General features: G+C 38.7%; 3 protein-coding genes across 5 annotated transcripts in view; 1 reads left to right on the top strand and 2 right to left on the bottom strand.

Annotated features, from left to right (window-relative positions):
* LOC142939571 (P2Y purinoceptor 14-like) overlaps positions 1–9895 on the bottom strand; it is an 11776-nt gene extending 1881 nt beyond the window's left edge. Inside the window, exons 1-2 of the mRNA XM_076082777.1 lie at positions 9776–9895; positions 9422–9678 (exon numbers count right to left, since the gene is read on the bottom strand). Coding sequence (XP_075938892.1) covers positions 9422–9678; positions 9776–9895 — 377 coding nt within the window. The remainder of the gene's footprint in view (positions 1–9421; positions 9679–9775) is intronic.
* A 3579-nt stretch (positions 9896–13474) lies between these two features.
* On the bottom strand, positions 13475–16362 carry LOC142939593 (P2Y purinoceptor 14). Its single transcript, XM_076082799.1, has one exon. The coding sequence runs from the start codon at positions 14726–14728 to the stop codon at positions 13688–13690; it is 1041 nt and encodes a 346-aa protein (XP_075938914.1). The 5' UTR covers positions 14729–16362; the 3' UTR covers positions 13475–13687.
* Positions 16363–22517: 6155 nt separating this feature from the next.
* The window catches only part of shkbp1 (SH3KBP1 binding protein 1), a 9336-nt gene continuing 6853 nt past the window's right edge, over positions 22518–25000 (top strand). The window contains exons 1-4 of one of the 3 annotated variants that reach the window (XM_076082761.1): positions 22518–22700; positions 23319–23372; positions 23517–23562; positions 24739–24871. In XM_076082761.1, the coding sequence (XP_075938876.1) occupies positions 22642–22700; positions 23319–23372; positions 23517–23562; positions 24739–24871 (292 nt within the window). In that variant the 5' untranslated portion in view covers positions 22518–22641. Of the gene's footprint in view, positions 22701–22859; positions 23034–23318; positions 23373–23516; positions 23563–24738; positions 24968–25000 lie in introns of those variants that run through there. The other 2 variants (XM_076082760.1, XM_076082762.1) reach the window with 2 other exon arrangements.

The following is a 25000-nucleotide window of genomic DNA, read 5'->3' as shown; positions in this document are numbered from 1 at the left end:
ACAGATGGTGTTATCACACAGTTGATGTTATCACACAGATGGTGTTATCATACAGGTGGTGTTATCACACAGGTGGTGTTATCACACAGATGGTGTTATCACACAGATGGTGTTATCATACAGGTGGTGTTATCACACAGATGGTGTTATCACACAGGTGGTGTTATCACACAGATGGTGTTATCACACAGATGATGTTATCACACAGATGGTGTTATCACACAGGTGATGTTATCACACAGATGATGTTATCACACAGGTGATGTTATCACACAGGTGGTGTTATCACACAGATGGTGTTATCACACAGGTGGTGTTATCACACAGGTGATGTTATCACACAGATGGCGTTATCACACAGGTGGTGTTATCACACAGGTGATGTTATCACACAGATGGTGTTATCATACAGGTGGTGTTATCACACAGATGGTGTTATCACACAGGTGATGTTATCACACAGATGGTGTTATCACACAGATGATGTTATCACACAGGTGGTGTTATCACACAGGTGGTGTTATCACACAGATGGTGTTGTCACACAGGTAATGTTATCACACAGGTGGTGTTATCACACAGATGATGTTATCACACAGATGGTGTTATCACACAGGTGGTGTTATCACACAGATGGTGTTATCACACAGATGGTGTTATCACACAGGTGATGTTATGACACAGGTGGTGTTATCACACAGATGATGTTATCACACAGGTGGTGTTATCACACAGATGATGTTATCACACAGATGGTGTTATCACACAGATGGTGTTATCACACAGGTGATGTTATCACACAGGTGGTGTTATCACACAGATGATGTTATCACACAGATGGTGTTATCACACAAATGATGTTATCACACAGGTGGTGTTATCAAACAGGTGATGTTATGACACAGGTGGTGTTATCACACAGATGGTGTTATCACACAGATGATGTTATCACACAGGTGGTGTTATGACACAGGTGGTGTTATCACACAGGTGGTGTTATCACACAGATGATGTTATCACACAGGTGGTGTTATCACACAGATGATGTTATCACACAGATGGTGTTATCACACAAATGATGTTATCACACAGGTGGTGTTATCACACAAGTGATGTTATCACACAGGTGGTGTTATCACACAGATGGTGTTATCACACAGGTGATGTTATCACACAGGTGATGTTATCACACAGATGGTGTTATCACACAGATGATGTTATCACACAGGTGGTGTTATCACACAGGTGGTGTTATCACACAGATGGTGTTGTCACACAGGTAATGTTATCACACAGGTGGTGTTATCACACAGATGATGTTATCACACAGATGGTGTTATCACACAGGTGGTGTTATCACACAGATGGTGTTATCACACAGATGGTGTTATCACACAGGTGATGTTATGACACAGGTGGTGTTATCACACAGATGATGTTATCACACAGGTGGTGTTATCACACAGATGATGTTATCACACAGATGGTGTTATCACACAGATGGTGTTATCACACAGGTGATGTTATCACACAGGTGGTGTTATCACACAGATGATGTTATCACACAGATGGTGTTATCACACAAATGATGTTATCACACAGGTGGTGTTATCAAACAGGTGATGTTATGACACAGGTGGTGTTATCACACAGATGGTGTTATCACACAGATGATGTTATCACACAGGTGGTGTTATGACACAGGTGGTGTTATCACACAGGTGGTGTTATCACACAGATGATGTTATCACACAGGTGGTGTTATCACACAGATGATGTTATCACACAGATGGTGTTATCACACAAATGATGTTATCACACAGGTGGTGTTATCACACAAGTGATGTTATCACACAGGTGGTGTTATCACACAGATGGTGTTATCACACAGGTGATGTTATCACACAGGTGATGTTATCACACAGATGGTGTTATCACACAGATGATGTTATCACACAGGTGGTGTTATCACACAGATGGTGTTATCACACAGGTGATGTTATCACACAGATGGTGTTATCACACAGATGGTGTTATCACACAGGTGGTGTTATCACACAGATGGTGTTATCACACAGATGATGTTATCACACAGATGGTGTTATCACACAGGTGGTGTTATCACACAGCTGATGTTATCACACAGGTGATGTTATCACACAGATGGTGTTATCACACAGATGGTGTTATCACACGGGTGATGTTATCACACAGATGGTGTTATCACACAGATGATGTTATCACACAGGTGGTGTTATCACACAGGTAATGTTATCACACAGGTGGTGTTATCACACAGATGATGTTATCACACAGATGGTGTTATCACACAGGTGGTGTTATCACACAGATGGTGTTATCACACAGATGATGTTATCACACAGGTGGTGTTATCACACAGATGGTGTTATCACACAGATGGTGTTATCACACAGATGATGTTATCACACAGATGGTGTTATCACACAGGTGGTGTTATCACACAGATGGTGTTATCACACAGGTGGTGTTATCACACAGGTGATGTTATCACACAGGTGGTGTTATCACACAGGTGATGTTATCACACAGATGGTGTTATCACACAGATGGTGTTATCAGCTTCAGCTTGTTGGGTTGTTGACAGACTTCATACTTTTTTAATTAACAGTTAAACGTATGAAGTCACAGATTTCATTAAACAGATTTTATTTTGTTTTTAAATAAATTAACCAAAACTCGTGACGATGAAGAAGGTTGATAATTATGAGAACAAATATGAAACAAAATGTAAATGATAACCTCTGAACTTAGTTTAGTCATTTAGTCATTTTAGTCATTTCCAAAATAGTTTGAGTCATGCACAGAAACACAGACGTGGTGTCTTCTTCTTAAATCGATAACATTATTCATATTATATTAGTATGTAGTTTAGATTTCATGTCATTTGAGGTCCAATATTAAAGAGTTTTACCTCCAGAGCTCTTTGAACCACAGACGTCTCCGTTAAAACAAGGTCGTCTGTGTTTGAAACCACATCCTGAGTCTCACATCCTTAAATGCACAGAAAGCTGCTCAGAGCAGTGAACCATCACTGCGTATCCATTATGAACCGTCACTGCGTATCCATTATGAACCGTCACTGCGAATCCATTATGAACCGTCACTGCGTATCCATTATGAACCGTCACTGCGTATCCATTATGAGCCGTCACTGTGTATCGATTATAAATATCGATTATGAACCGTCACTGTGTATCGATTATAAATATCCATTATGAACCGTCACTGCGTATCCATTATGAACCGTCACTGCGTATCCATTATGAACCATCACTGTGTATCGATTATAAATATCGATTATGAACCGTCACTGTGTATCGATTATAAATATCCATTATGAACCGTCACTGCATATCGATTATAAATATCGATTATGAACCGTCACTGCATATCGATTAGAAATATCCATTATGAACCTTCACTGCGTATCCATTATGAACCGTCACTGCTTATCCATTATGAACCATCACTGCGTATCGATTATGAACCGTCACTGCGTATAGATTATGAACCGTCACTGCGTATCGATTATGAACCGTCACTGCGTATCGATTATGAACCGTCACTGCGTATCGATTATGAACCGTCACTGCGTATAGATTATGAACCTTCACTGCGTATAGATTATGAACCTTCACTGCGTATAGATTATGAACCGTCACTGCGTATAGATTATGAACCGTCACTGCATATCCATTATGAACCTTCACTGCGTATCCATTATGAACCATCACTGCGTATCGATAATGAACCGTCACTGCGTATAGATTATGAACCTTCACTGCGTATCCATTATGAACCATCACTGCGTATCGATTATGAACCATCACTGCGTATAGATTATGAACCGTCACTGCGTATAGATTATGAACCTTCACTGCGTATAGATTATGAACCTTCTCTGCGTATCGATTATGAACCTTCACTGCGTATAGATTATGAACCTTCACTGCGTATCCATTATGAACCATCACTGCGTATCCATTATGAACCTTCACTGCGTATAGATTATGAACCATCACTGCGTATAGATTATGAACCGTCACTGCGTATAGATTATGAACCTTCACTGCGTATAGATTATGAACCGTCACTGCGTATAGATTATGAACCTTCACTGCGTATAGATTATGAACCATCACTGCGTATCGATAATGAACCGTCACTGCGTATCGATTATGAACCTTCACTGCGTATCGATTATGAACCGTCACTGCGTATCGATTATGAACCGTCACTGCGTATCGATTATGAACCGTCACTGCGTATAGATTATGAACCTTCACTGCGTATAGATTATGAACCTTCACTGCGTATAGATTATGAACCGTCACTGCGTATAGATTATGAACCGTCACTGCATATCCATTATGAACCTTCACTGCGTATCCATTATGAACCATCACTGCGTATCGATAATGAACCGTCACTGCGTATAGATTATGAACCTTCACTGCGTATCCATTATGAACCATCACTGCGTATCGATTATGAACCATCACTGCGTATAGATTATGAACCGTCACTGCGTATAGATTATGAACCTTCACTGCGTATAGATTATGAACCTTCTCTGCGTATCGATTATGAACCTTCACTGCGTATAGATTATGAACCTTCACTGCGTATCCATTATGAACCATCACTGCGTATCCATTATGAACCTTCACTGCGTATAGATTATGAACCATCACTGCGTATAGATTATGAACCGTCACTGCGTATAGATTATGAACCTTCACTGCGTATAGATTATGAACCGTCACTGCGTATAGATTATGAACCTTCACTGCGTATAGATTATGAACCATCACTGCGTATCGATAATGAACCGTCACTGCGTATCGATTATGAACCTTCACTGCGTATCCATTATGAACCATCACTGCGTATCGATTATGAACCATCACTGCGTATAGATTATGAACCGTCACTGCGTATAGATTATGAACCTTCACTGCGTATAGATTATGAACCTTCTCTGCGTATCGATTATGAACCTTCACTGCGTATAGATTATGAACCTTCACTGCGTATCCATTATGAACCATCACTGCGTATCCATTATGAACCTTCACTGCGTATAGATTATGAACCATCACTGCGTATAGATTATGAACCGTCACTGCGTATAGATTATGAACCTTCACTGCGTATAGATTATGAACCGTCACTGCGTATCGATTATGAACCTTCACTGCGTATCCATTATGAACCATCACTGCGTATCGATTATGAACCAATACTGCGTATAGATTATGAACCGTCACTGCGTATAGATTATGAACCTTCACTGCGTATAGATTATGAACCGTCACTGCGTATCGATTATGAACCTTCACTGCGTATCCATTATGAACCATCACTGCGTATCGATTATGAACCTTCACTGCGTATAGATTATGAACCGTCACTGCGTATAGATTATGAACCTTCACTGCGTATAGATTATGAACCGTCACTGCGTATCGATTATGAACCTTCACTGCGTATCCATTATGAACCATCACTGCGTATCGATTATGAACCATCACTGCGTATAGATTATGAACCGTCACTGCGTATAGATTATGAACCTTCACTGCGTATAGATTATGAACCTTCACTGCGTATAGATTATGAACCGTCACTGCGTATCGATTATGAACCTTCACTGCGTATCCATTATGAACCATCACTGCGTATCGATTATGAACCTTCACTGCGTATAGATTATGAACCGTCACTGCGTATCCATTATGAACCTTCACTGCGAATCGATTATGAACCGTCACTGCGTATAGATTATGAACCTTCACTGCGTATAGATTATGAACCATCACTGCGTATAGATTATGAACCATCACTGCGTATAGATTATGAACCGTCGCTGCGTATAGATTATGAACCTTCACTGCGTATAGATTATGAACCGTCACTTTTTTGGATATCTGTACTTTACTTTACTATTGATATTTCTGTTGACAAAGAAAGCTGATACTTTGACTCCGATACATTTCCCCTGAAACCTTCGTTACTCGCTACAAAATCAAATCTATCTTTAGAAACAAAATGAATCATGAGACCAACGTCGGGGACTGTGGTGGAACAGAGACTGCAAGCAAGCAGGTTTGGTGAATCAGTGGTCCTAGCTTGCAAGTTAAATCATTGGTTAATCACGTTAATGCGCAATTGCAAACAAGTGCTCTCAAAGCCGCGGTGTTTTGATTCCCAGTGATGCCCAGGATGCTATATGCTATAGCTAGCGAGACTACATGAGTATAATTCCACTCTACGATGACTGATTTCATGACGGAAGCAGAAATGGAAGCACCTGCTGTAGCTGACGCTGACCGGCATATAAACGTTGCCATGACAACACCGGAAGTTGACTTACGCGATTTGTATTATTATTAGTTTATTTCTGCAATTATAATACATGTTATGCTTACTGTAATTTTGGGTACCTTGTGTTAAACTCATTATCGTTTTGCCCTTGTTTTACTGATGATGATAGACGAGCTTTTGTTTTTGTAACATGACCATTAACCCGGAAGTTAAGCGGAGCTGCATTAATGTACTGCAGTGGTGGGCCGTCAGGGCCTGCAAGGCCTTCTCTGCTGGCCTGAACAGAATCACAAAGTTATATCTATTTTATAATTTAATAATTGTTCTTAAATACACTACATGTATTATAATTCATAATAATATTTTCCCCATCATCTTATGTTCTCATTGCACAGCTACTGTCTTCCTCAGTTGCTCTGCTTCCAGTGCAGCTTGTTTTAAGTAGAGCTTTTATCCAATCAGATCTCACCTCTGTGTCTCTAGGTAAGAACAGAGGCAGAGGCCTGCAGACTCACAAGTGAATCCATGTGCACTTTAAGTGAATGGGGACGATATTGTTGATTGTCATAGTGTTCAACCAATCAGATCTTTAGTTTGACATGTTGGGCGTATTCTTTGACGTCTCTGACGTCAGCATTACATGCCACTCAGTGTCCATGTGTAGCTTTGCCACGAGGTGCAGAGTGTGCTGTGATTGGTCAGTGGGCGAGCACGTGACTATCGTGAAACGAAACTTAACAGCAGAGGCTGTCGTAGTGAATCACATCACGTGATGCAGCTCAGCCAATCAAATATGGGCATTCTGACTGAGTGAGATGCACCATGACACAGGAGACTGAGACGAGGAAAGACACTGCAGAGCAATATGTACAATGTTCAAGTTATGAAAGTAAAAGCCTATGTTAATCTCTTTGGGTCGTGGCTTGTCATGAAGGAATGACTGTGGATTCCACAGCCAGACCAGCTGAGAACATTATATTTTCCTGAATTTAGGCTTTTGCATTTTCTAAATGCTCTAGTGTTATTCAAACGACTCGTACCGAACAGTTTAATACGAAGACGAACATAGTTACAGCCTTAAAAATGAATAATATCTGTGGCGCCATCATGTGGTTATAAGGTGGTATTTTAGCTGCAGGACAGCAGTGAAGGCCTAGGTATAAAATGCACGGCCCGCCACTGAAGTACTGTTATACTTGTAGGTGATGAGAGACAGAGTATTTGTTTCTTTGTTTTTTGTACATGAAGCCATTTTGTGTCTTCTAGCTTTCACGGTGTTCCATGAGAGGACAATAATAAAGGTGAACATCAATAAGAAGCGTGGACTCTTTTATGACCAGTGTGGATACACCTGCTACTCCCGAAACAAACTACGGTGGTGACGAAGACCAACACCCGGGGATCGCTAGCGAGTTAGTGAGCTGAGGAAGTGTTGACAGTTGTGAGATTGTGTTGATTTGAGTCATCTTAGCTATAATCATTGCAGCACTAGTTGGCTAACGTTAGCTAACTTAACGTTAGCTAACCACCACACCATAGGATTGACAGGAGGCACGAGAGCGCAGCATTAGGGTTAGCATTAGGGTTAGCATTAGTGTTAGCATTAGGGGTAGCATTAGGGTTAGCATTAGCATTAGGGGTAGCATTAGGGTTAGCATTAGTGTTAGCATTAGGGTTAGCATTAGGGTTAGCATTAGGGAAATCCTTCCCAGCTGTGTGCAAGCTGTGTGTGAAGCTGAACACACCTCTACCTGCCTCAGCGGCCTGTGAAAGGCTGTTTAGCATCGCAGGACTAGTCTTCAGCCCAAGAAGAGCGAGACTGAATTCTCGCAATTTTGAAAACCAACTTCTTTTGAAGATGAACAGGACGTTTTTCAGGTTCAAGTAATGACTGAGTTGTTACTTTCGGTGCTGCTTTAGTATTGATCATGTTTTGATATATGAGTCATTTTGTGGATGATCAGATGGAGTTATGATGGCAGCAGTCGCCCAATTGCAGATTCAGCTTGAGCAAAACCTTTGTGTTCAAATCAGGCCCATAGGAGTTTACAAGGCAGGTGTCCTTTCTCTAAACACTGACCTGATGCATCAAGTGGATATTCTTTGCTGAACACAACATTATGCATTTGCCCTCTACATCCTCTAGTCGGAATGAGCATACTTATAAACACACTGTTACAACTCCTTCATAGTGTCATATTGCTTTTCGGAGAATTATGATGATAAGTTCATAGTAGATGCAAAAGTATACTTACGTACAATATATTATGTTGAACATTGTTACTCCTGGATGGATCACAGCCAACACAATTATGTTCAACACAGCTCCATGTCCTTGGTCATGGTGCCACAGCACTTAAAAGAATAAACTTCATAATTCTCATAATTCTGACCCTTTGCATTTTTATTAACAGCATTTACTTGTACTTTTACTTTCAATGCTTAAGTACATTTAATATCAGAAAATTACTTTTGATACTTAAGTACAATAAATATCAGATACTTTAAGACTTTTACTCAAGTCGTATTCTAATAGGTGACTTTCACTTTTACTGGAGTAGTTTTCCAGTAAGGTATCTTTACTTTTACTCAAGTATGACTTTTGGGTACTTTATACACCACTGGTGAATACTAATATGAATACTATGTGAGCGCTTTGCATGTAACAGGTAAACAGTGATCGGTGCGTATTGTTGTGTGTGTGTGTCAGCATGATGCTCGGCTGCTTTACATAAACGTCCAACAACACACACGTATTATACATCAGATGGTTGTTTTGAGGAATCTTAAATTAGCATGTAATCAAATGCATTTCCTCTTTTCCTGTAGTTCAAACAGATAACGGTGATAGTGAGACATGAAGCTGAAGTCATGATGGTGCAGATAATGAAAAGGGGTTTTCACCGCTCTCTGCTCACGCACTGCATGCAAATGATGACTTTAAAAAAGGTCTCACGTGCACATTTACAGGAGATGAAGTGTGTCTTCTTTCTATGCTAAGCTAAGCTAACAAGCTGCTGGCTGTAGATTCATATTTAGCGGAACATATCACCTGTTGGCTGCGATGTAGCCCATGAACAGGATGCTGGCGTACATGTTCAGGTAGAAGGCGGAGGCGCCGAAGCTGCAGTAGACCCGGCGGACGGAGACGGAGTCGCTGGCGTAGTTGGTGATCCGGATCGGCAGACAGAGGCTGATCAGGAAGTCGGCGGCCGCCAGGTTCTTCAGGTAGACCGTCACGCTGCTGGACGCCTGCTGAGCGCGGCAGAAGTAAACCTTCAGGGTGAAACCGTTGAGGAGCAAACCCACCTGGAGAGGAACAGAGACAGGTACGGCATTCTATCTAAAGTCAGGATGTATTATTATTACTATTATTATTATTATATATACGGAGAAGGAGACTCACCAGAAACACCAGCGTGTAGACCAGCAGGAAGAAGACGTGGGCCGATGAGTCCACCTGGTCGCAGTGAGACGAGCTGCCGTTGGTCAGGTTGGATTGTGAGGACGCTCCGAGGTCTCTCATGGTTCTAAATGTTCTGAAAGAGTTGAACACAAACGGATTCGAATATTGGTTCAAACATCATCCGTCTGCATAAAGGAACCGATCGGAGCTAAATGGGAAGTGAGAGATGACCACAGCAGAGGAAACCTCAACAGGATATCTGATGAACCTGTGAGCAGGTAACCAGAGCAGCTCTAAGAGGAACACCTGGCATGTGCTCACGCGATCAACCACACCGGTCCACAGCTGGTCTGAACATTAGTTTCAATTAAATCAGTGAATTATTGTACAAACACCGCCTCCTTAAATATATACAACAACAACAACAAAACACATCATTAGACTACAGTATATTTTATTATATTACATTATGCTTTATTATATTATGGTATATTTTATTTTGTTATGTTATTTTATATTGTATTATATCATATTATAGTATTATTTCATATTATATTATTTCACAGTATATTATATTTTATTATAATATTTTATATTAAGTTTTATTATATTTTATATTAGTATATTTTATTATATTTTATATTAGTATATTTTATTATATATTTTGTGGTAGTATTGTTGGAGAGAGCCTAAGACGGCTGTTTCACTGGAATTGTTGTTTATATATAAAAATATATAAATGCACAAATAAAGAACTTTAACTTTATGAACTGGAGCTGCTTCTACACATTTGCTTTAATTAGACAAAGGACACACCGGTGTTTCCTTTGCTTATTGCTTCTCCTGCAAACCTCCTAGATCCTCGAGATTTAGTTCAGGAATTGAGCCCGAGGAAAAATCAAGGAAATGAGAAAGTGTTATTGTTCCTTTGTTACCTGTCGTGACATCTCGGATCTGTTCGTTCTCTAAAGGACTGAAAGTTACATTTTTTTTTTTTTTTTTACTAAATTCTGCTGAACAATCAAATATGAAACGAGTCGATACGACATAAATAATATACAATATCAAATATCGACATAAATAATATCAAAGAAAAGAACATTCAAAATACATATATCACCTTCTACTGATACTGTAAGTAGCTACATGAAGCTGGTAATATTTATGTACTTTTACTTAAGGAGTATTTGATGCTAGACTTGTACGTGAGTATTTTTACATTGTTGTATTAATACTTTTACTTAAATGAAATATTTAAATACCACATCAGATGAACAGACTCAGTTAACACAAAGGTACAAACTCACATGTGTAAAATACTACAGTATACATACAACACATGTAAAATACTACAGTAGAAGTAGAGAGAGTTACCTGAAGTACTCGCCTGTCTGTGTGAATCTCTGATGGGAACAAATATTTGACTTCCTTCTTCACAGCGAGACGGAGGAAGTCTGATTATATCTAGAGGTACTGCTGGTGACACCGCTGTTCATTTACATGACACACACACACACACTCACACATGCACACACACACATGAATACACACATACACTCACACACAAACACACATACATACACACACAAATACACACTCACGCACAAACATGCACACACACACACAACTGTCTGAACTTTTGTTCTTTAATGTTAAAAAGAGGAAAACTTTATTCAGTTTTTGTGCAGATTAAACCTTCACATATGTCAACTTGTTCATCTGTGATCTTTAGAGGAGCTTTGTCTTTATGCTAAGCTAACCAGCTTGATGTTTAGTGTACTCTCAGTGAGGAAGTGTATTTCACAAAATGTGAAACTATTCATTATAGAGCCAACGTGTTTAGACTGCCCATTGTTTAGATTTAATAGAATTTATTAATTTAATGCAACATGAATAAACATTTATTGCTGACATTGTTAAAAAAAACGTTATTGCGTCTGTTTGCAGAATCGTTTGGCATCACTGTTTAGCATTTGTATACAAACATTTAATACATGTTTGTATACTGACTATAATGTAGTTGGTATTAATGTTTATTTTTCATGTTTATGAGGCTGCTGCATAAACACATAATGAATGTCTCGTAAAACACAGCTGTAATAATGTAGAATAAGTCTTCATGAGAGAAGTTTGAACTGTTGACTGTACATCAATAAACACTTAAAGTGCTAAAAACTACAATATAGTGTTTAAAATATATATTTATTAAATCATGTATTCTGTAAAGACACCCACCATTTAAAAAATGTATAAAAACACTCATATTAATGCAAACATTTTATATTTAATTGAACACAATGTTTGAATTCTTCTTCTTCTTCTTCAGCTTCTCAAACCTTAATAAGTCGGTCCCTGAACGCCACATCCCCCTTATGTTTACATCTTTTTATTTTTTTATAGATGTGGTATTGATTTTAGGAACAAACCTTATTGTTTGATGGAGGAAGTTTATCTGTGAGGAGGAAGAGAGCAGCAGCTGATATGTTAACAATATTAATTAAGGTTCAATTAACGACCAATGTGCCATTTATTAATGATGGTTACAATAAAAACTTTTATTTTGAAAATCTTTAGTATGATGTTGTGACTGCCTTTACATTTTGTTGTTTATGATATGTGTACGCTGCCCTCTGATGGTCTCCGTGTGTAACTACACGTCTGTTTCTGTGTAGCAGACTCTGTAGCGTAGAGTTCCTGTAAAAAACCTTCAAAATAAAAGTCACTGTGAGCACCACAGGGCAGTGGAAACACGTGAATATATTCCCTGTTACAGTGAAGAGTTTAAATAAGTTAATTAATGTACAATAAATGAACACAAACAACTAAAAACAACACACAATATTATATTATATTATATTATACATTTTGTGGTAGTATTGTTGGTGCCTGAGACGACTTATATATTGGAATCGTTGTTCATATGACAAATAAAGAGCTTTAACTTTATGACGCTAACCTGCCGTAGCTGAGCCTGCGGTGTAGAAATGTGATAGAATCTGAATTGTAAGTCTCTTTGGATGAAAGCGTCTAATAAATGACTGTAATGTAAATAAAACTCTTCTGTTGTCTCACTGCACATTTTAACACATCATATTGTTTTAAGAGAATTATTTTAATCTGATCACAACTTTAAAATGTTCTCATTTAAAATGTATGAATATTAAAGTTATTATAAGAGAGAAAAGTATGGATGTCTGTGGCAAAAAAAAGAAAAATATGTATATATATATATAAATATATATATATATACATATATATACATGTATATATATGTATATATATGTAAACACAGTATGTATATGTATATATATATAAATCCTATATATATAGGCCCTTGAATAAGGTAAGTAAAATAGTGCTTGCAATGTTAAATTAAAAGAATACGTAAATCAAATGTACAAAACATATTTACATAAAACAGAAATGGGCTTCCATAGAAAGTGAGTCATGAGACCAGAACCAAACAGCTGAAGAGTTGTCTGGAGCTGCAGGTTTGATGAGTCATCGGTTTCACTTCCTGTTCTTCTTCTTCTCTTACTTCGGTGCTTCAACAATAAATACATCTGAACATGTGACTCCATATGTACACATTATTAAATATTTATATACAATTATACATTCTTCATTCACACGTTATGACATCATCCTCCTCTCCTTGTCTCCTCTCCTCCCTCCCTCCCCTCCTAGATGTGGCTCAGACTCTGGGCCGAGGTCATGGACCTCCTCCGCTCTCCTTGTCTCGTCTCCTCCCTCCCCTCCTAGATGTGGCTCAGACTCTGGGCCGAGGTCAGGGACCTCCTCTCCTCTCCTTGTCTCGTCTCCTCCCTCCCCTCCTAGATGTGGCTCAGACTCTGGGCCGAGGTCAGGGACCTCCTCTCCTCTCCTTGTCTCGTCTCCTCCCTCCCTCCCCTCCTAGATGTGGCTCAGACTCTGGGCCGTGGTCATGGACCTCCTCCGCTCTCTCCCTGACAGTTTCCGGAGCAGCGACTCCCTGAAGGTGCGGCACATGAGGAAGTAGATGACCGGGTCGAAGCAGACGTTGAGCGCCGACAGGAACAGGGTCCCCTCCTTCAGCTGGAGCAACAAGAACCGGGTCTCCCAACTAAAACCCGACTCTGGCCCCTGGCTCAGATTGTACGGCACGCGGCACATGTGGTACGGCACGAAGCACACGAAGAACACCGCCAGCAGGCTGAAGATGCTGCGGTTGGACTTCCTGCAGACGTCACTGCTGTTGTCGGGGCGGCGCACGCGGCGGTAGGACCGGTAGACCCGGCACGCGATGGAGGTGTAGCAGTAGGCCAGGACCAGCAGGGTGACCCAGAACAGACCCACGCTGAAGTACGTGGACACCCGGTGCCACCACACGCCCAGCGGCGTCTTCAGCTGAATGCAGCGCCGACTGTTTTGCTCGTCCGCCGGCTGGCTGGTCAGAATCACGTTGGGCAGCATGCAGAAGAGGAGGAGGCTCCAGGTGAGGAGTGCCAGGACACGGGCGAAGCTGACGCTCTGCAGGAGGTGCAGCGGGGACACCCCGCCCAACCTAGACCTGCAGGAGGAGGAGGAGGAGGTGGAGGTCCTCATGATCCTCACGTACCTCTCCAGGCTGATGAGCCCCATGAACAGGATCCCCACGTACATGGAGGAGTAGAAGAGCACCGAGGTGTAGCGGCAGATCACCACGTGGAGGCGCCAGCCGCCGAGGCCCAGCTGAGCCGCCGGCCTGAACGGGAAGGAGGCCAGCATGAGGAGGTCGGCCACCACCATGTTCTTCAGGTAGACCACCAGACCCGAGTCGCTGGGCACCCGGAAGAAGATCCAGGCGGCCACGCCGTTCAGCGCCAAGCCCACCACGAAGATCAGCAGGTAGAGCGAAGGCAGCACCTGCTGGGTAAAGGTGCTTCCGAAGTGTGATTGGTTGGTGGGGAGGAGGGAGGAGTTAAGGCGATCCATCGCTGCAGACACACAAACAACACAGCTATGAACATTACGAATATATCATATATATGATCATATATAATCATAAATCAATAACACCTGCAGACACTTTGTGGTTTTAAGATTTGACATTTCAAAGAGTTTCTAACTGAATTCACACTTAAATAGTTTTATTATTTTTATTTTTATTTTTATTTTTATTTTTATTTTTATTTTTATTTTTATTTTTATTTTTATTTTTATTTTTATTTTATTTTTATTTTAATTTTTATTTTTATTTTTATTTTTATTTTTATTTTATTTTTATTTTTATATAATAAATACATTCAGATCTTCAGTAGATTGATGAACTCCTTCATGACTCCAGAGCTACAGACTCTCATGAACTACATTTAAACAAAGGTTCCTCCTCACAGGAGCTGCTGTGTTTACACAGAGACACGAGGACAAATAAAAGACGTCCTGACCTCCTGTTTGTCCTCCTGTTCACACACACTTCCTCCTCACACCGACTCATCCTGGTCCAACACACCCACTCCTCCTTCATCCTGCTGCTACAAGGGAGGAGGAGGAAGAGGAGGACACCAGGCCGCCTTTTGTTCTCCTGACTCGTTTTATATTTAGCTCTTGTCCCAAGCGGGTCTCGAACCTGTGACTCCTGCTGTGATTGTTTGTCTAGTTGATGAAAACAATCAAACAAACTGAAACACTTTTAAAATCACATTCTGGCTTCTGCGTCTCACCTGAAAACAGCAAATATCTTAAAAGAATATTATCTGTGTGTTCCAGTACACATATACTACTATTAGTATCCCCAAAAAATATTTACTATGTATAAAAGACAAAGTATATAAATGCAGTACGTCCAAAGTACCAGGATGTTCCACTTTGCAGAGTGAGGCCAGCAGGCTTCTCTGTTCCGACCCACAATCCTTTGCACAGCAGATATACGATCAAGAGGGTAACATGTTATGATGAAGTACTTTGTCTCAACTGAACTTGTACTTCATGTACCAGTGTGTACTTTGTCAGAGCAGCTGCAATGTGTACTAAAAGTATACGCTTCATGATTCATCTTTCAGATTACAAACAGATTAAAACTCAGATTATAAAGAAATTAAACACTTAACAAAGTGAGGAAGAGGAGCATCTTCTTCCTCAGACACACGAATGGACGAGTCTTTGCCTCCTGTCCTTGTCTCCTCTCCTTGATTCCTCTCCTCTCTTATCACATCCCCTTGTCCTTTCTCCTCGTCTCCTCTCTTCTCTTGTCTCCTCCCCAATCATTTCTCCTGTACTTGTCTCCTTTCTTTTCTCTTTTCCTTGTTTTCTCTCCTCCTTCGTCCCCTCTCCTTGAGCTTGATTCCTCTCTAGTCTTGTCTCCTCTCCTTTTCACCTCCCTTTGTCTCCTCTCCTCTCTTGTCTCGTCTCTTGTTCTTGTTTCCTCTCCTCTATTGTCTCCTTTTCTTGGTTCCTCTCTTCTCTCCTCCACTGATCCTTGACTCCTCTCTAGTCTTGTCTCCTTTTCACCTCACCTCCCTTTCTCTCGTCTCCTTGTCTCCTGTCCTTGTTTCCTGTCCTCTCTGTACTTTTAATTCCTGGACATCACAGGTCAGAGGTCCTCCTCTCTAAAGGTTTCCTTACTTTAGTCTTAGACTCTCTCTCTCTCTCTGTGAAGATGAAACCAATGAATCAGCTGCTGATCAGCTGCTCAAAGAAACAACTTCTGCTTTCACAGGAAGTGATGACTCATCATTTCTGGATCATTTGCAAGAATCATTTGTTTTGCAAATCACACCTGAGTCAGCAAACAGGAAACATATTCATTATCGTTACTGAGGATAAACAATACATTTAGTGTCACTGTGGGTAAACAAACTCGTCACAGAGGGATTATGGGTAAAAACACACTCACAGTATCGGCAACAGAATACACTTAAAGTACTCACTCTGCAGAGTAGTATATGATAATAATAATCTAAACTTTATCTCCAGATTAAGATGATCTTGATGTTCTATGTATCTAAACTTTAGTTCCAGATTAAGATTATGTTGATGTTCTATGTATCTAAATTTTATCTCCAGATTAAGATGATCTTGATGTTCTATGTATCTAAACTTTAGTTACAGATTAAGATGATCTTGATGTTCTATGTATCTAAACTTTAGTTACAGATTAAGATGATCTTGATGTTCTATGAATCTAAATTTTAGTTACAGATTAAGATGATCTTGATGTTCTATGTATCTAAACTTTAGTTACAGATTAAGATGATCTTGATGTTCTATGTATCTAAATTTTAGTTACAGATTAAGATGATCTTGATGTTCTATGTATCTAAACTTTAGTTACAGATTAAGATGATCTTGATGTTCTATGTATCTAAATTTTAGTTACAGATTAAGATGATCTTGATGTTCTATGTATCTAAACTTTAGTTACAGATTAAGATGATCTTGATGTTCTATGTATCTAAATTTTAGTTACAGATTAAGATGATCTTGATGTTCTATGTATCTAAACTTTAGTTACAGATTAAGATGATCTTGATGTTCTATGTATCTAAACTTTAGTTACAGATTAAGATGATCTTGATGTTCTATGTATCTAAATTTTAGTTACAGATTAAGATGATCTTGATGTTCTATGTATCTAAACTTTAGTTACAGATTAAGATGATCTTGATGTTCTATGTATCTAAATTTTAGTTACAGATTAAGATGATCTTGATGTTCTATGTATCTAAACTTTAGTTACAGATTAAGATGATCTTGATGTTCTATGTATCTAAATTTTAGTTACAGATTAAGATGATCTTGATGTTCTATGTATCTAAACTTTAGTTACAGATTAAGATGATCTTGATGTTCTATGTATCTAAATTTTAGTTACAGATTAAGATGATGTTGATGTTCTATGTATCTAAACTTTAGTTACAGATTAAGATGATGTTGATGTTCTATGCATCTAAACTTTAGTTACAGATTAAGATGATCTTGATGTTCTATGCATCTAAACTTTAGTTACAGATTAAGATGATCTTGATGTTCTATGTATCTAAACTTTAGTTACAGATTAAGATGATCTTGATGTTCTATGTATCTAAACTTTAGTTACAGATTAAGATGATGTTGATGTTCTATGCATCTAAACTTTAGTTACAGATTAAGATGATCTTGATGTTCTATGTATCTAAACTTTAGTTACAGATTAAAATGATCTTGATGTTCTATGTATCTAAACTTTAGTTACAGATTAAGATGATCTTGATGTTCTATGCATCTAACCTTTAGTTACAGATTAAGATGATCTAGATGTTCTATGTATCTAAACTTTAGTTATAGATTAAGATGATCTTGATGTTCTATGTATCTAACCTTTAGTTACAGATTAAGATGATCTTGATGTTCTATGTATCTAAACTTTAGTTACAGATTAAGATGATCTTGATGTTCTATGCATCTAAACTTTAGTTACAGATTAAGATGATGTTGATGTTCTATGTATCTAAACTTTAGTTACAGATTAAGATGATCTTGATGTTCTATGTATCTAACCTTTAGTTACAGATTAAGATGATGTTGATGTTCTATGTATCTAAATTTTAGTTACAGATTAAGATTATGTTGATGTTCTATGTATCTAAACTTTAGTTACAGATTAAGATGATGTTGATGTTCTATGTATCTAAACTTTAGTTACAGATTAAGATGATCTTGATGTTCTATGTATCTAAACTTTAGGTGTGACTTCCTCAGTGAGTGTCTGTGGTTTATTCATAATCTCCGGGTGATGATTTATCACATTTTCAATCTGTGTGCCTTAGAATGTGAACACGTTGAGTTCTGAATAAATGTATATTCATGTATTTTAAATATATTAATTATGATGAAGTATTAGAACCAGTGTTTGATATCGTAGTTTTAGTAGTTCCTGATAGATATTATAGGTTATTAACATATTCATGAGTTTTGGTCACAAAGATATAAAATGTTAACCGTACAAACATGTAAACATGAAGATACAAATAGAGATGAATCAGTCTGTTGATAAATAGCAGCTCATATCAAACAGAGATTCCTCTAAAATCACAGAAGCAGTAGTTTGATCCTGTGAATGTTCTCTTTATCTTTAGACATGTTATTCTTTCAGTCTCAGATAATCTGATTTCTGTTTTGACTTTTTAAACTCCTGTAACTTTCTTTGTCTCTGTGGTAGAAAAGAGTTCACTCACCTTTTAAACCGTCAGCTGTTCACTTTACATCCAGATGTTTTCTCTTCATGAAACAGAAGTCAATGCTGCTGAAAAATCCTCTGAAGAGTCTGGAGGAGGTTTACTTCCTCTCTGGTTCTGTCCCTCCCCCTCTGTCCTCGCCCATCTCTCTCTCTCTCCTCACCCGTCTCTCTCTCTCTCTCTCTGTCCTCACCCATCTCTCTCTCTCTGTCCTCACCCATCTCTCTCTCTCTCTCTGTCCTCATCCGCCTGTCTCTCTCTCTCCTCACCCGTCTCTCTCTCTCTCCTCAACTGTCTCTCTCTCTCTGTCCTCACCCATCTCTCTCTCTCTCTGTCCTCACCCGTCCCTCTCTCTCTCTGTCCTCACCCGTCCCTCTCTCTCTGTCCTCACCCATCTCTCTCTCTCTCTGTCCTCACCCGTCTCTCTCTCTCTGTCCTCACCCATCTCTCTCTCTGTCCTCACCTGTCTCTCTCTCTCTCTGTCCTCACCCATCTCTCTCTCTGTCCTCACCTGTCTCTCTCTCTCTCTGTCCTCACCCATCTCTCTCTCTCTCTGTCCTCACCCGTCCCTCTCTCTCTGTCCTCACCCGTCTCTCTCTCTCTGTCCTCACCCATCTCTCTCTCTCTGTCCTCACCTGTCTCTCTCTCTGTCCTCACCTGTCTCTCTCTCTCTGTCCTCACCCGTCTCTCTCTCTGTCCTCACCCGTCTCTCTCTCTGTCCTCACCCGTCTCTCTCTGTCCTCACCCGTCTCTCTCTCTCTGTCCTCACCTGTCTGTCTCGCTGTCCTCACCTGTCTCTCTCTCTCTGTCCTCACCCGTCTCTCTCTCTGTCCTCGGTGTTGGACTCATTAAGAGGTAAAACATTGTTTGTTTGTTTTCTTCCAATAACTCGTCTCTTTCAGACTCATGGAAAGAAAACATTTATTTTACTACTTTGTCTATTTGTGTCTGTAGATTTTTCCTAAATTCACCATTAGATTATGCCTCATTTGCATATTTAAACATAACATTTCATACTTGTAATACAAAATCTAATAGTTTTCTATTCAACTGGAGAAGTTTTCTGGTGAAATATTTTACAGTTTATAAATTTTTTTATCAATCTTTAAATTCTCCAAACTGTTTTGGTTTGGACTGTTGGTGGACTGACTGTTGGTGGTCTGTTGGTGGACTCTTGGTGGTCTGTTGGTGGATTGTTGTTGGACTGTTGGTGGACTGTTGGTGGATTGTTGGTGGACTGTTGGTGGACTGACTGTTGGTGGACTGTTGGTGGACTGAAGGGGAAGTGGATCCAACAAACAGGACTCAAACCAGTAAGACCGATGTTCCACACCACGATGTGGTTTTGTTGCCTAAAACCTGACTTTCATTTTTAACGTAATGTCCCCCCGAAATTAAAACGTCTCTGCACGAAACCAACAGATAATATTTAGTGACTTTCATAAACTGTCCTGAGACTGTGATGTAAAGACTGAGTCCTCCTGCTCCAAATATTTACACACAAATGTCTGTTTGGTTTTATTCAGTGAGCTGTTTGCTTCTTAAACATTTCAACAGCAGCTAAACATTTACTGGAAATCCAGAACCGTCCAGTACTGGAGTATAAATATATATATATATATATATATATATATATATATATATATATATATAGTAATCAATGAGTTGATTTTATCAACAATCTGTAAAACTGAGTTTCTCCAACAAGAATCCAAGTAAAGCACCAAAACTTTAAATATTTAACAGAGACGTGTTCATAAATATCATTAAATGATTAATTCAGCATTAAAAAAGGATTAAAAACAACTAATCGCCTAAATAAATCTTAGTGCACTGATGGATATATGACTGATATACATTTATATTTATATATTGTAAATTTATATATTATATATTTACATTTATACATAGTGAATATTTTACATATTATACATTTATATTTATATAAAGTAACATGAACTGTGAGCAGATCTTTAAGGTAAAGTCATAGACAGTGAAGGGAAATCCATCCCATAATAAAAACCATGAAGAAAGCTGTAGTTCAGTAAAAACACCTCTCAGAGAGATTCATACCACTTATTTTAATAACTAAAGATTGTCCAGACTTTAAACTTATTGTTTTGACAATCTGCTGATCAGATGTCTTGATTGATTGATTGATTGATTGATGTAATGATTGATTGGTTGATTGATTTAATGATTGATTTATTTAATGATTGATTGGTTGATTGATTTAATGATTGATTGGTTGATTGATTTAATGATTGATTTATTTAATGATTGATTGGTTGATTGATTTAATGATTGATTGGTTGATTGATTTAATGATTGATTTATTTAATGATTGATTGGTTGATTGATTTAATGATTGATTGGTTGATTGATTTAATGATTGGTTGATTGATTGATTGGTTTAATGTTTGATTGTTTGATTGGTTTGTTGTGTATAATCAGATTTATCACGTTATCTGTGACGTGTTATTACAGCAGAGTGACGTTGATGCTCCGGTGTCGTCCTCCCACGCCGCTCTGCTCTGGCGGAGAATGGGAGGAAGAGGAGTCCAGCAGGGGGAAGAGGAAGATATCTGAGGAGAGGAGGAAGAGGATCTTCTCTGTTCATCTGAAACAGCATGAACGTCTGCACAGCTGCAGAGAACATCTGTGATCTTTAGATTAAAGCGGCTCGATGTTTGCTTTAGAAGTGCTTCATGGGGGTAAAAGTCTTTGATGATATAAATATGAGACATTTTCTATCTTTATGATTTGGACTCAAAATAATCCGTCACAATAATCTCTGCTCACCTTGAATGACATCTTTTATAAGTTTTATTGTTGATTTTTCTTTTTAAATTAAGTTATTTTTACTGTTGCAGTACTTGCTTATTATCTTTTTTTAATGTTTTTATCTTTTTTTATTATTATCTTTATCTTACTATATTTAGTGTTTTGCACCAAAACCATTAAGATAATTTCTTTGTAAAAATATTTGGCAATAAACCTGATTCTGAGTTGTTGTTTTTTACTATATATTCTTTCTACATGTATTCATATATTTACGTGTCTCCACGTTTAATTATTTAATTACAAATATATTTCCACATTTCTATTTCTCTCCATTTGAATACATGTGGAAATAAGTCAAAATATAAATAATTTTGTAACAAATATATAACTAAATGAATAAAAAGGAAGAAATATATTTACAAGTTAAGACAACAAAAAAAAAACAATAAATGCATGAAAAATGTGTTTTATTGCCTATTATTATATATTTTTTGTAAGGAGTATACAAACAGTCCCCGCAAACAGAGTTGTACTTGAGGTATATATAACAGTGTATAATATAATTAAAGGGGGAAGTGACGGTACATTTGTAAATTTAGCATTTATAATTTCCTTTTTAAACATAATAACATTGCTAAATTGTATTACATTTGCAGTATCTGTTTCATTTTCCTGGTGGAAATAGAATACCTCTGTATTCGAGTCCTGTTCCAGTCTCAGAATCCGGTCCGTAGTTTAGCTCCTCCCCTCCTGATCGATGCGCACCCCGTGTTTTACCTCTCGCCATTTCACCTCCCTGCGTGACCGGAAGTTCTGATGAAAACAAGAAACAGAGCCTGAATTTATCCCCAAAAATGGATTAAAATAGTAAAAAAGTATTGTTATTGGTGTTGTTTTTTAACCCTTCAGATGATGTCCAACACCGCGAGGAGCGGTGACATCATCCACCTGAACGTCGGAGGGAAGAGGTGAGGACCCGGATGTTGTTGGAGAGCTAATGCTAAACGGCTAGCTAGCTAACGTTAAGTTACTGAGAACACTGCTAACAATGTTTTTAATGAGTTAACTAATCATTACAAAGCATTAAACACATGGATGACTATTTTATAAACTGTTCACTCATGAAAAACTTCACTTAAGCTAGTTTTTAAAACACTTATTGTTGTTAGCTAATGCTAACTAGCATGTCCTGTGATCTACTGATTCTTTTGTCAGTCAGTTGTGTTTTAAAGGAAAGTAACGTGGAGGGAGAGCCAGAGAGAGAGAGGGAGAGAGCGAGAGAGAGAGCGAGAGAGACAAAAGTACTTAAAGTATAAGTATTGTTTGTACCTGTCTGTGTTTTACTATTACAGCTGATGTTTCCTTTTTTTAAACTCCTTAATACACAGTTTTTATTTATTATAAATATCCGCACATCAATTAAGAAGCTGGAACTTAAAGTGATTTAAACAATCTTCACCAAAAGCTTAAGAAATAAAATCTTTCTAAATGTCCTCAATTAAATAATACTAGACTGATAACAAGAAGATAGTAACTCTGAAGAAGAAGAAGAAGAAGAAGAGGTAACTAGGTCATGTTTGTTACAGGTTCAGCACCTCCCGACAGACGCTCACCTGGGTTCCTGACTCCTTCTTCTCCAGGTGAGAGAAGAACATTCAGTTAAAGAAGAAGAACATTGTACCACAAGTTCAAAGTGTCTCTCAGAGGTGTGATACTCTAAACTGCTGTGATTTCTACCCGAGTTTGGTCTCAAGGTTCTTCTTCTGTGTAAACGTCTGTTACAGTCTGCTGAGCGGGAGGATCTCCACTCTGAAGGATGAAACTGGAGCAGTGAGTTCTGTGTGTGTGTTAATAACTGTGTGCGTGTGTTAATAACTGTGCGTGTGTGTGTTAATAACTGTGTGTGTGTGTGTTAATAACTGTGCGTGTGTGTGTTAATAACTGTGTGTGTGTGTTAATAACTGTGAGTGTGTGTGTTAATAACTGCGTGTGTGTGTTAATAACTGTGTGTGTGTGTTAATAACTGTGCGTGTGTGTGTTAATAACTGTGTGTGTGTGTTAATAACTGTGCGTGTGTGTGTTAATAACTGTGTGTGTGTGTTAATAACTGTGCGTGTGTGTGTTAATAACTGTGTGTGTGTGTTAATAACTGCGTGTGTGTGTTAATAACTGTGTGTGTGTGTTAATAACTGTGCGTGTGTGTGTTAATAACTGTGTGTGTGTGTTAATAACTGTGCGTGTGTGTGTTAATAACTGTGTGTGTGTTAATAACTGTGCGTGTGTGTGTTAATAACTGCGTGTGTGTGTTAATAACTGTGTGTGTGTGTTAATAACTGTGCGTGTGTGTGTTAATAACTGTGTGTGTGTGTTAATAACTGTGAGTGTGTGTGTATAACTGTGTGTGTGTGAGAGTGTGTGTGTTAATAACTGTGTGTGTGTGTATGTGTTAATAACTGTGTGTGTGTTAATAACTGTGTGTGTGTGTGTTAATAACTGTGTGTGTGTGTTAATAACTGTGTGTGTGTGTGTGTTAATAACTGTGTGTGTGTGTGTGTGAGTGTGTGTGTATAACTGTGTGAGAGTGTGTGTTAATAACTGTGTGTGTGTGTTAATAATTCTGTGTGTGTGTGTTGATAACTGTGAGTGTGTGTTAATAACTGTGTGTGTGTGTGTTAATAACTGTGTGTGTGTGTGTGTTAATAACTGTGTGTGTGTTAATAACTGTGTGTGTGTGTTAATAACTGTGTGTGTGTGTGTTAATAACTGTGTGTGTGTGTGTGTGTGTTAATAACTGTGTGTGTGTGTGTGTTAATAACTGTGTGTGTGTGTGTTAATAACTGTGTGTGTGTGTGAGTGTGTGTGTATAACTGTGTGTGTGTGTGAGAGTGTGTGTGTTAATAACTGTGTGAGTGTGTGTGTTAATAACTGTGAGTGTGTGTGTTAATAACTGAGTGTGTGTGTTAATAACTGTGAGTGTGTGTGTTAATAACTGTGTGTTCTCCTCAGATCTTCATTGACAGAGACCCCTCTCTGTTCGCCACCATCCTCAACTTCCTGCGGACCAAAGAGCTGCACCCCCGCTCCATCAACGTGCACATGCTCATGCACGAGGCCGAGTTCTACGGCATCACACCTCTGGGTGAGTGGAGAGAGCTCCTGTGTGTCAGTGAACGCATCACACCTCTGGGTGAGTGGAGAGAGCTCCTGTGTGTCAGTGAACGCATCACACCTCTGGGTGAGTGTAGAGAGCTGCTGTGTCAGTGAACGC

This window comes from Anarhichas minor, unplaced genomic scaffold, assembly GCF_050575085.1.
Source record: "Anarhichas minor isolate MPS153535 unplaced genomic scaffold, ASM5057508v1 ptg000102l, whole genome shotgun sequence".
In the NCBI taxonomy this organism is placed as follows: Eukaryota; Metazoa; Chordata; class Actinopteri; order Perciformes; family Anarhichadidae; genus Anarhichas; species Anarhichas minor.
This window is presented reverse-complemented; position numbering and strand designations above follow the sequence as displayed.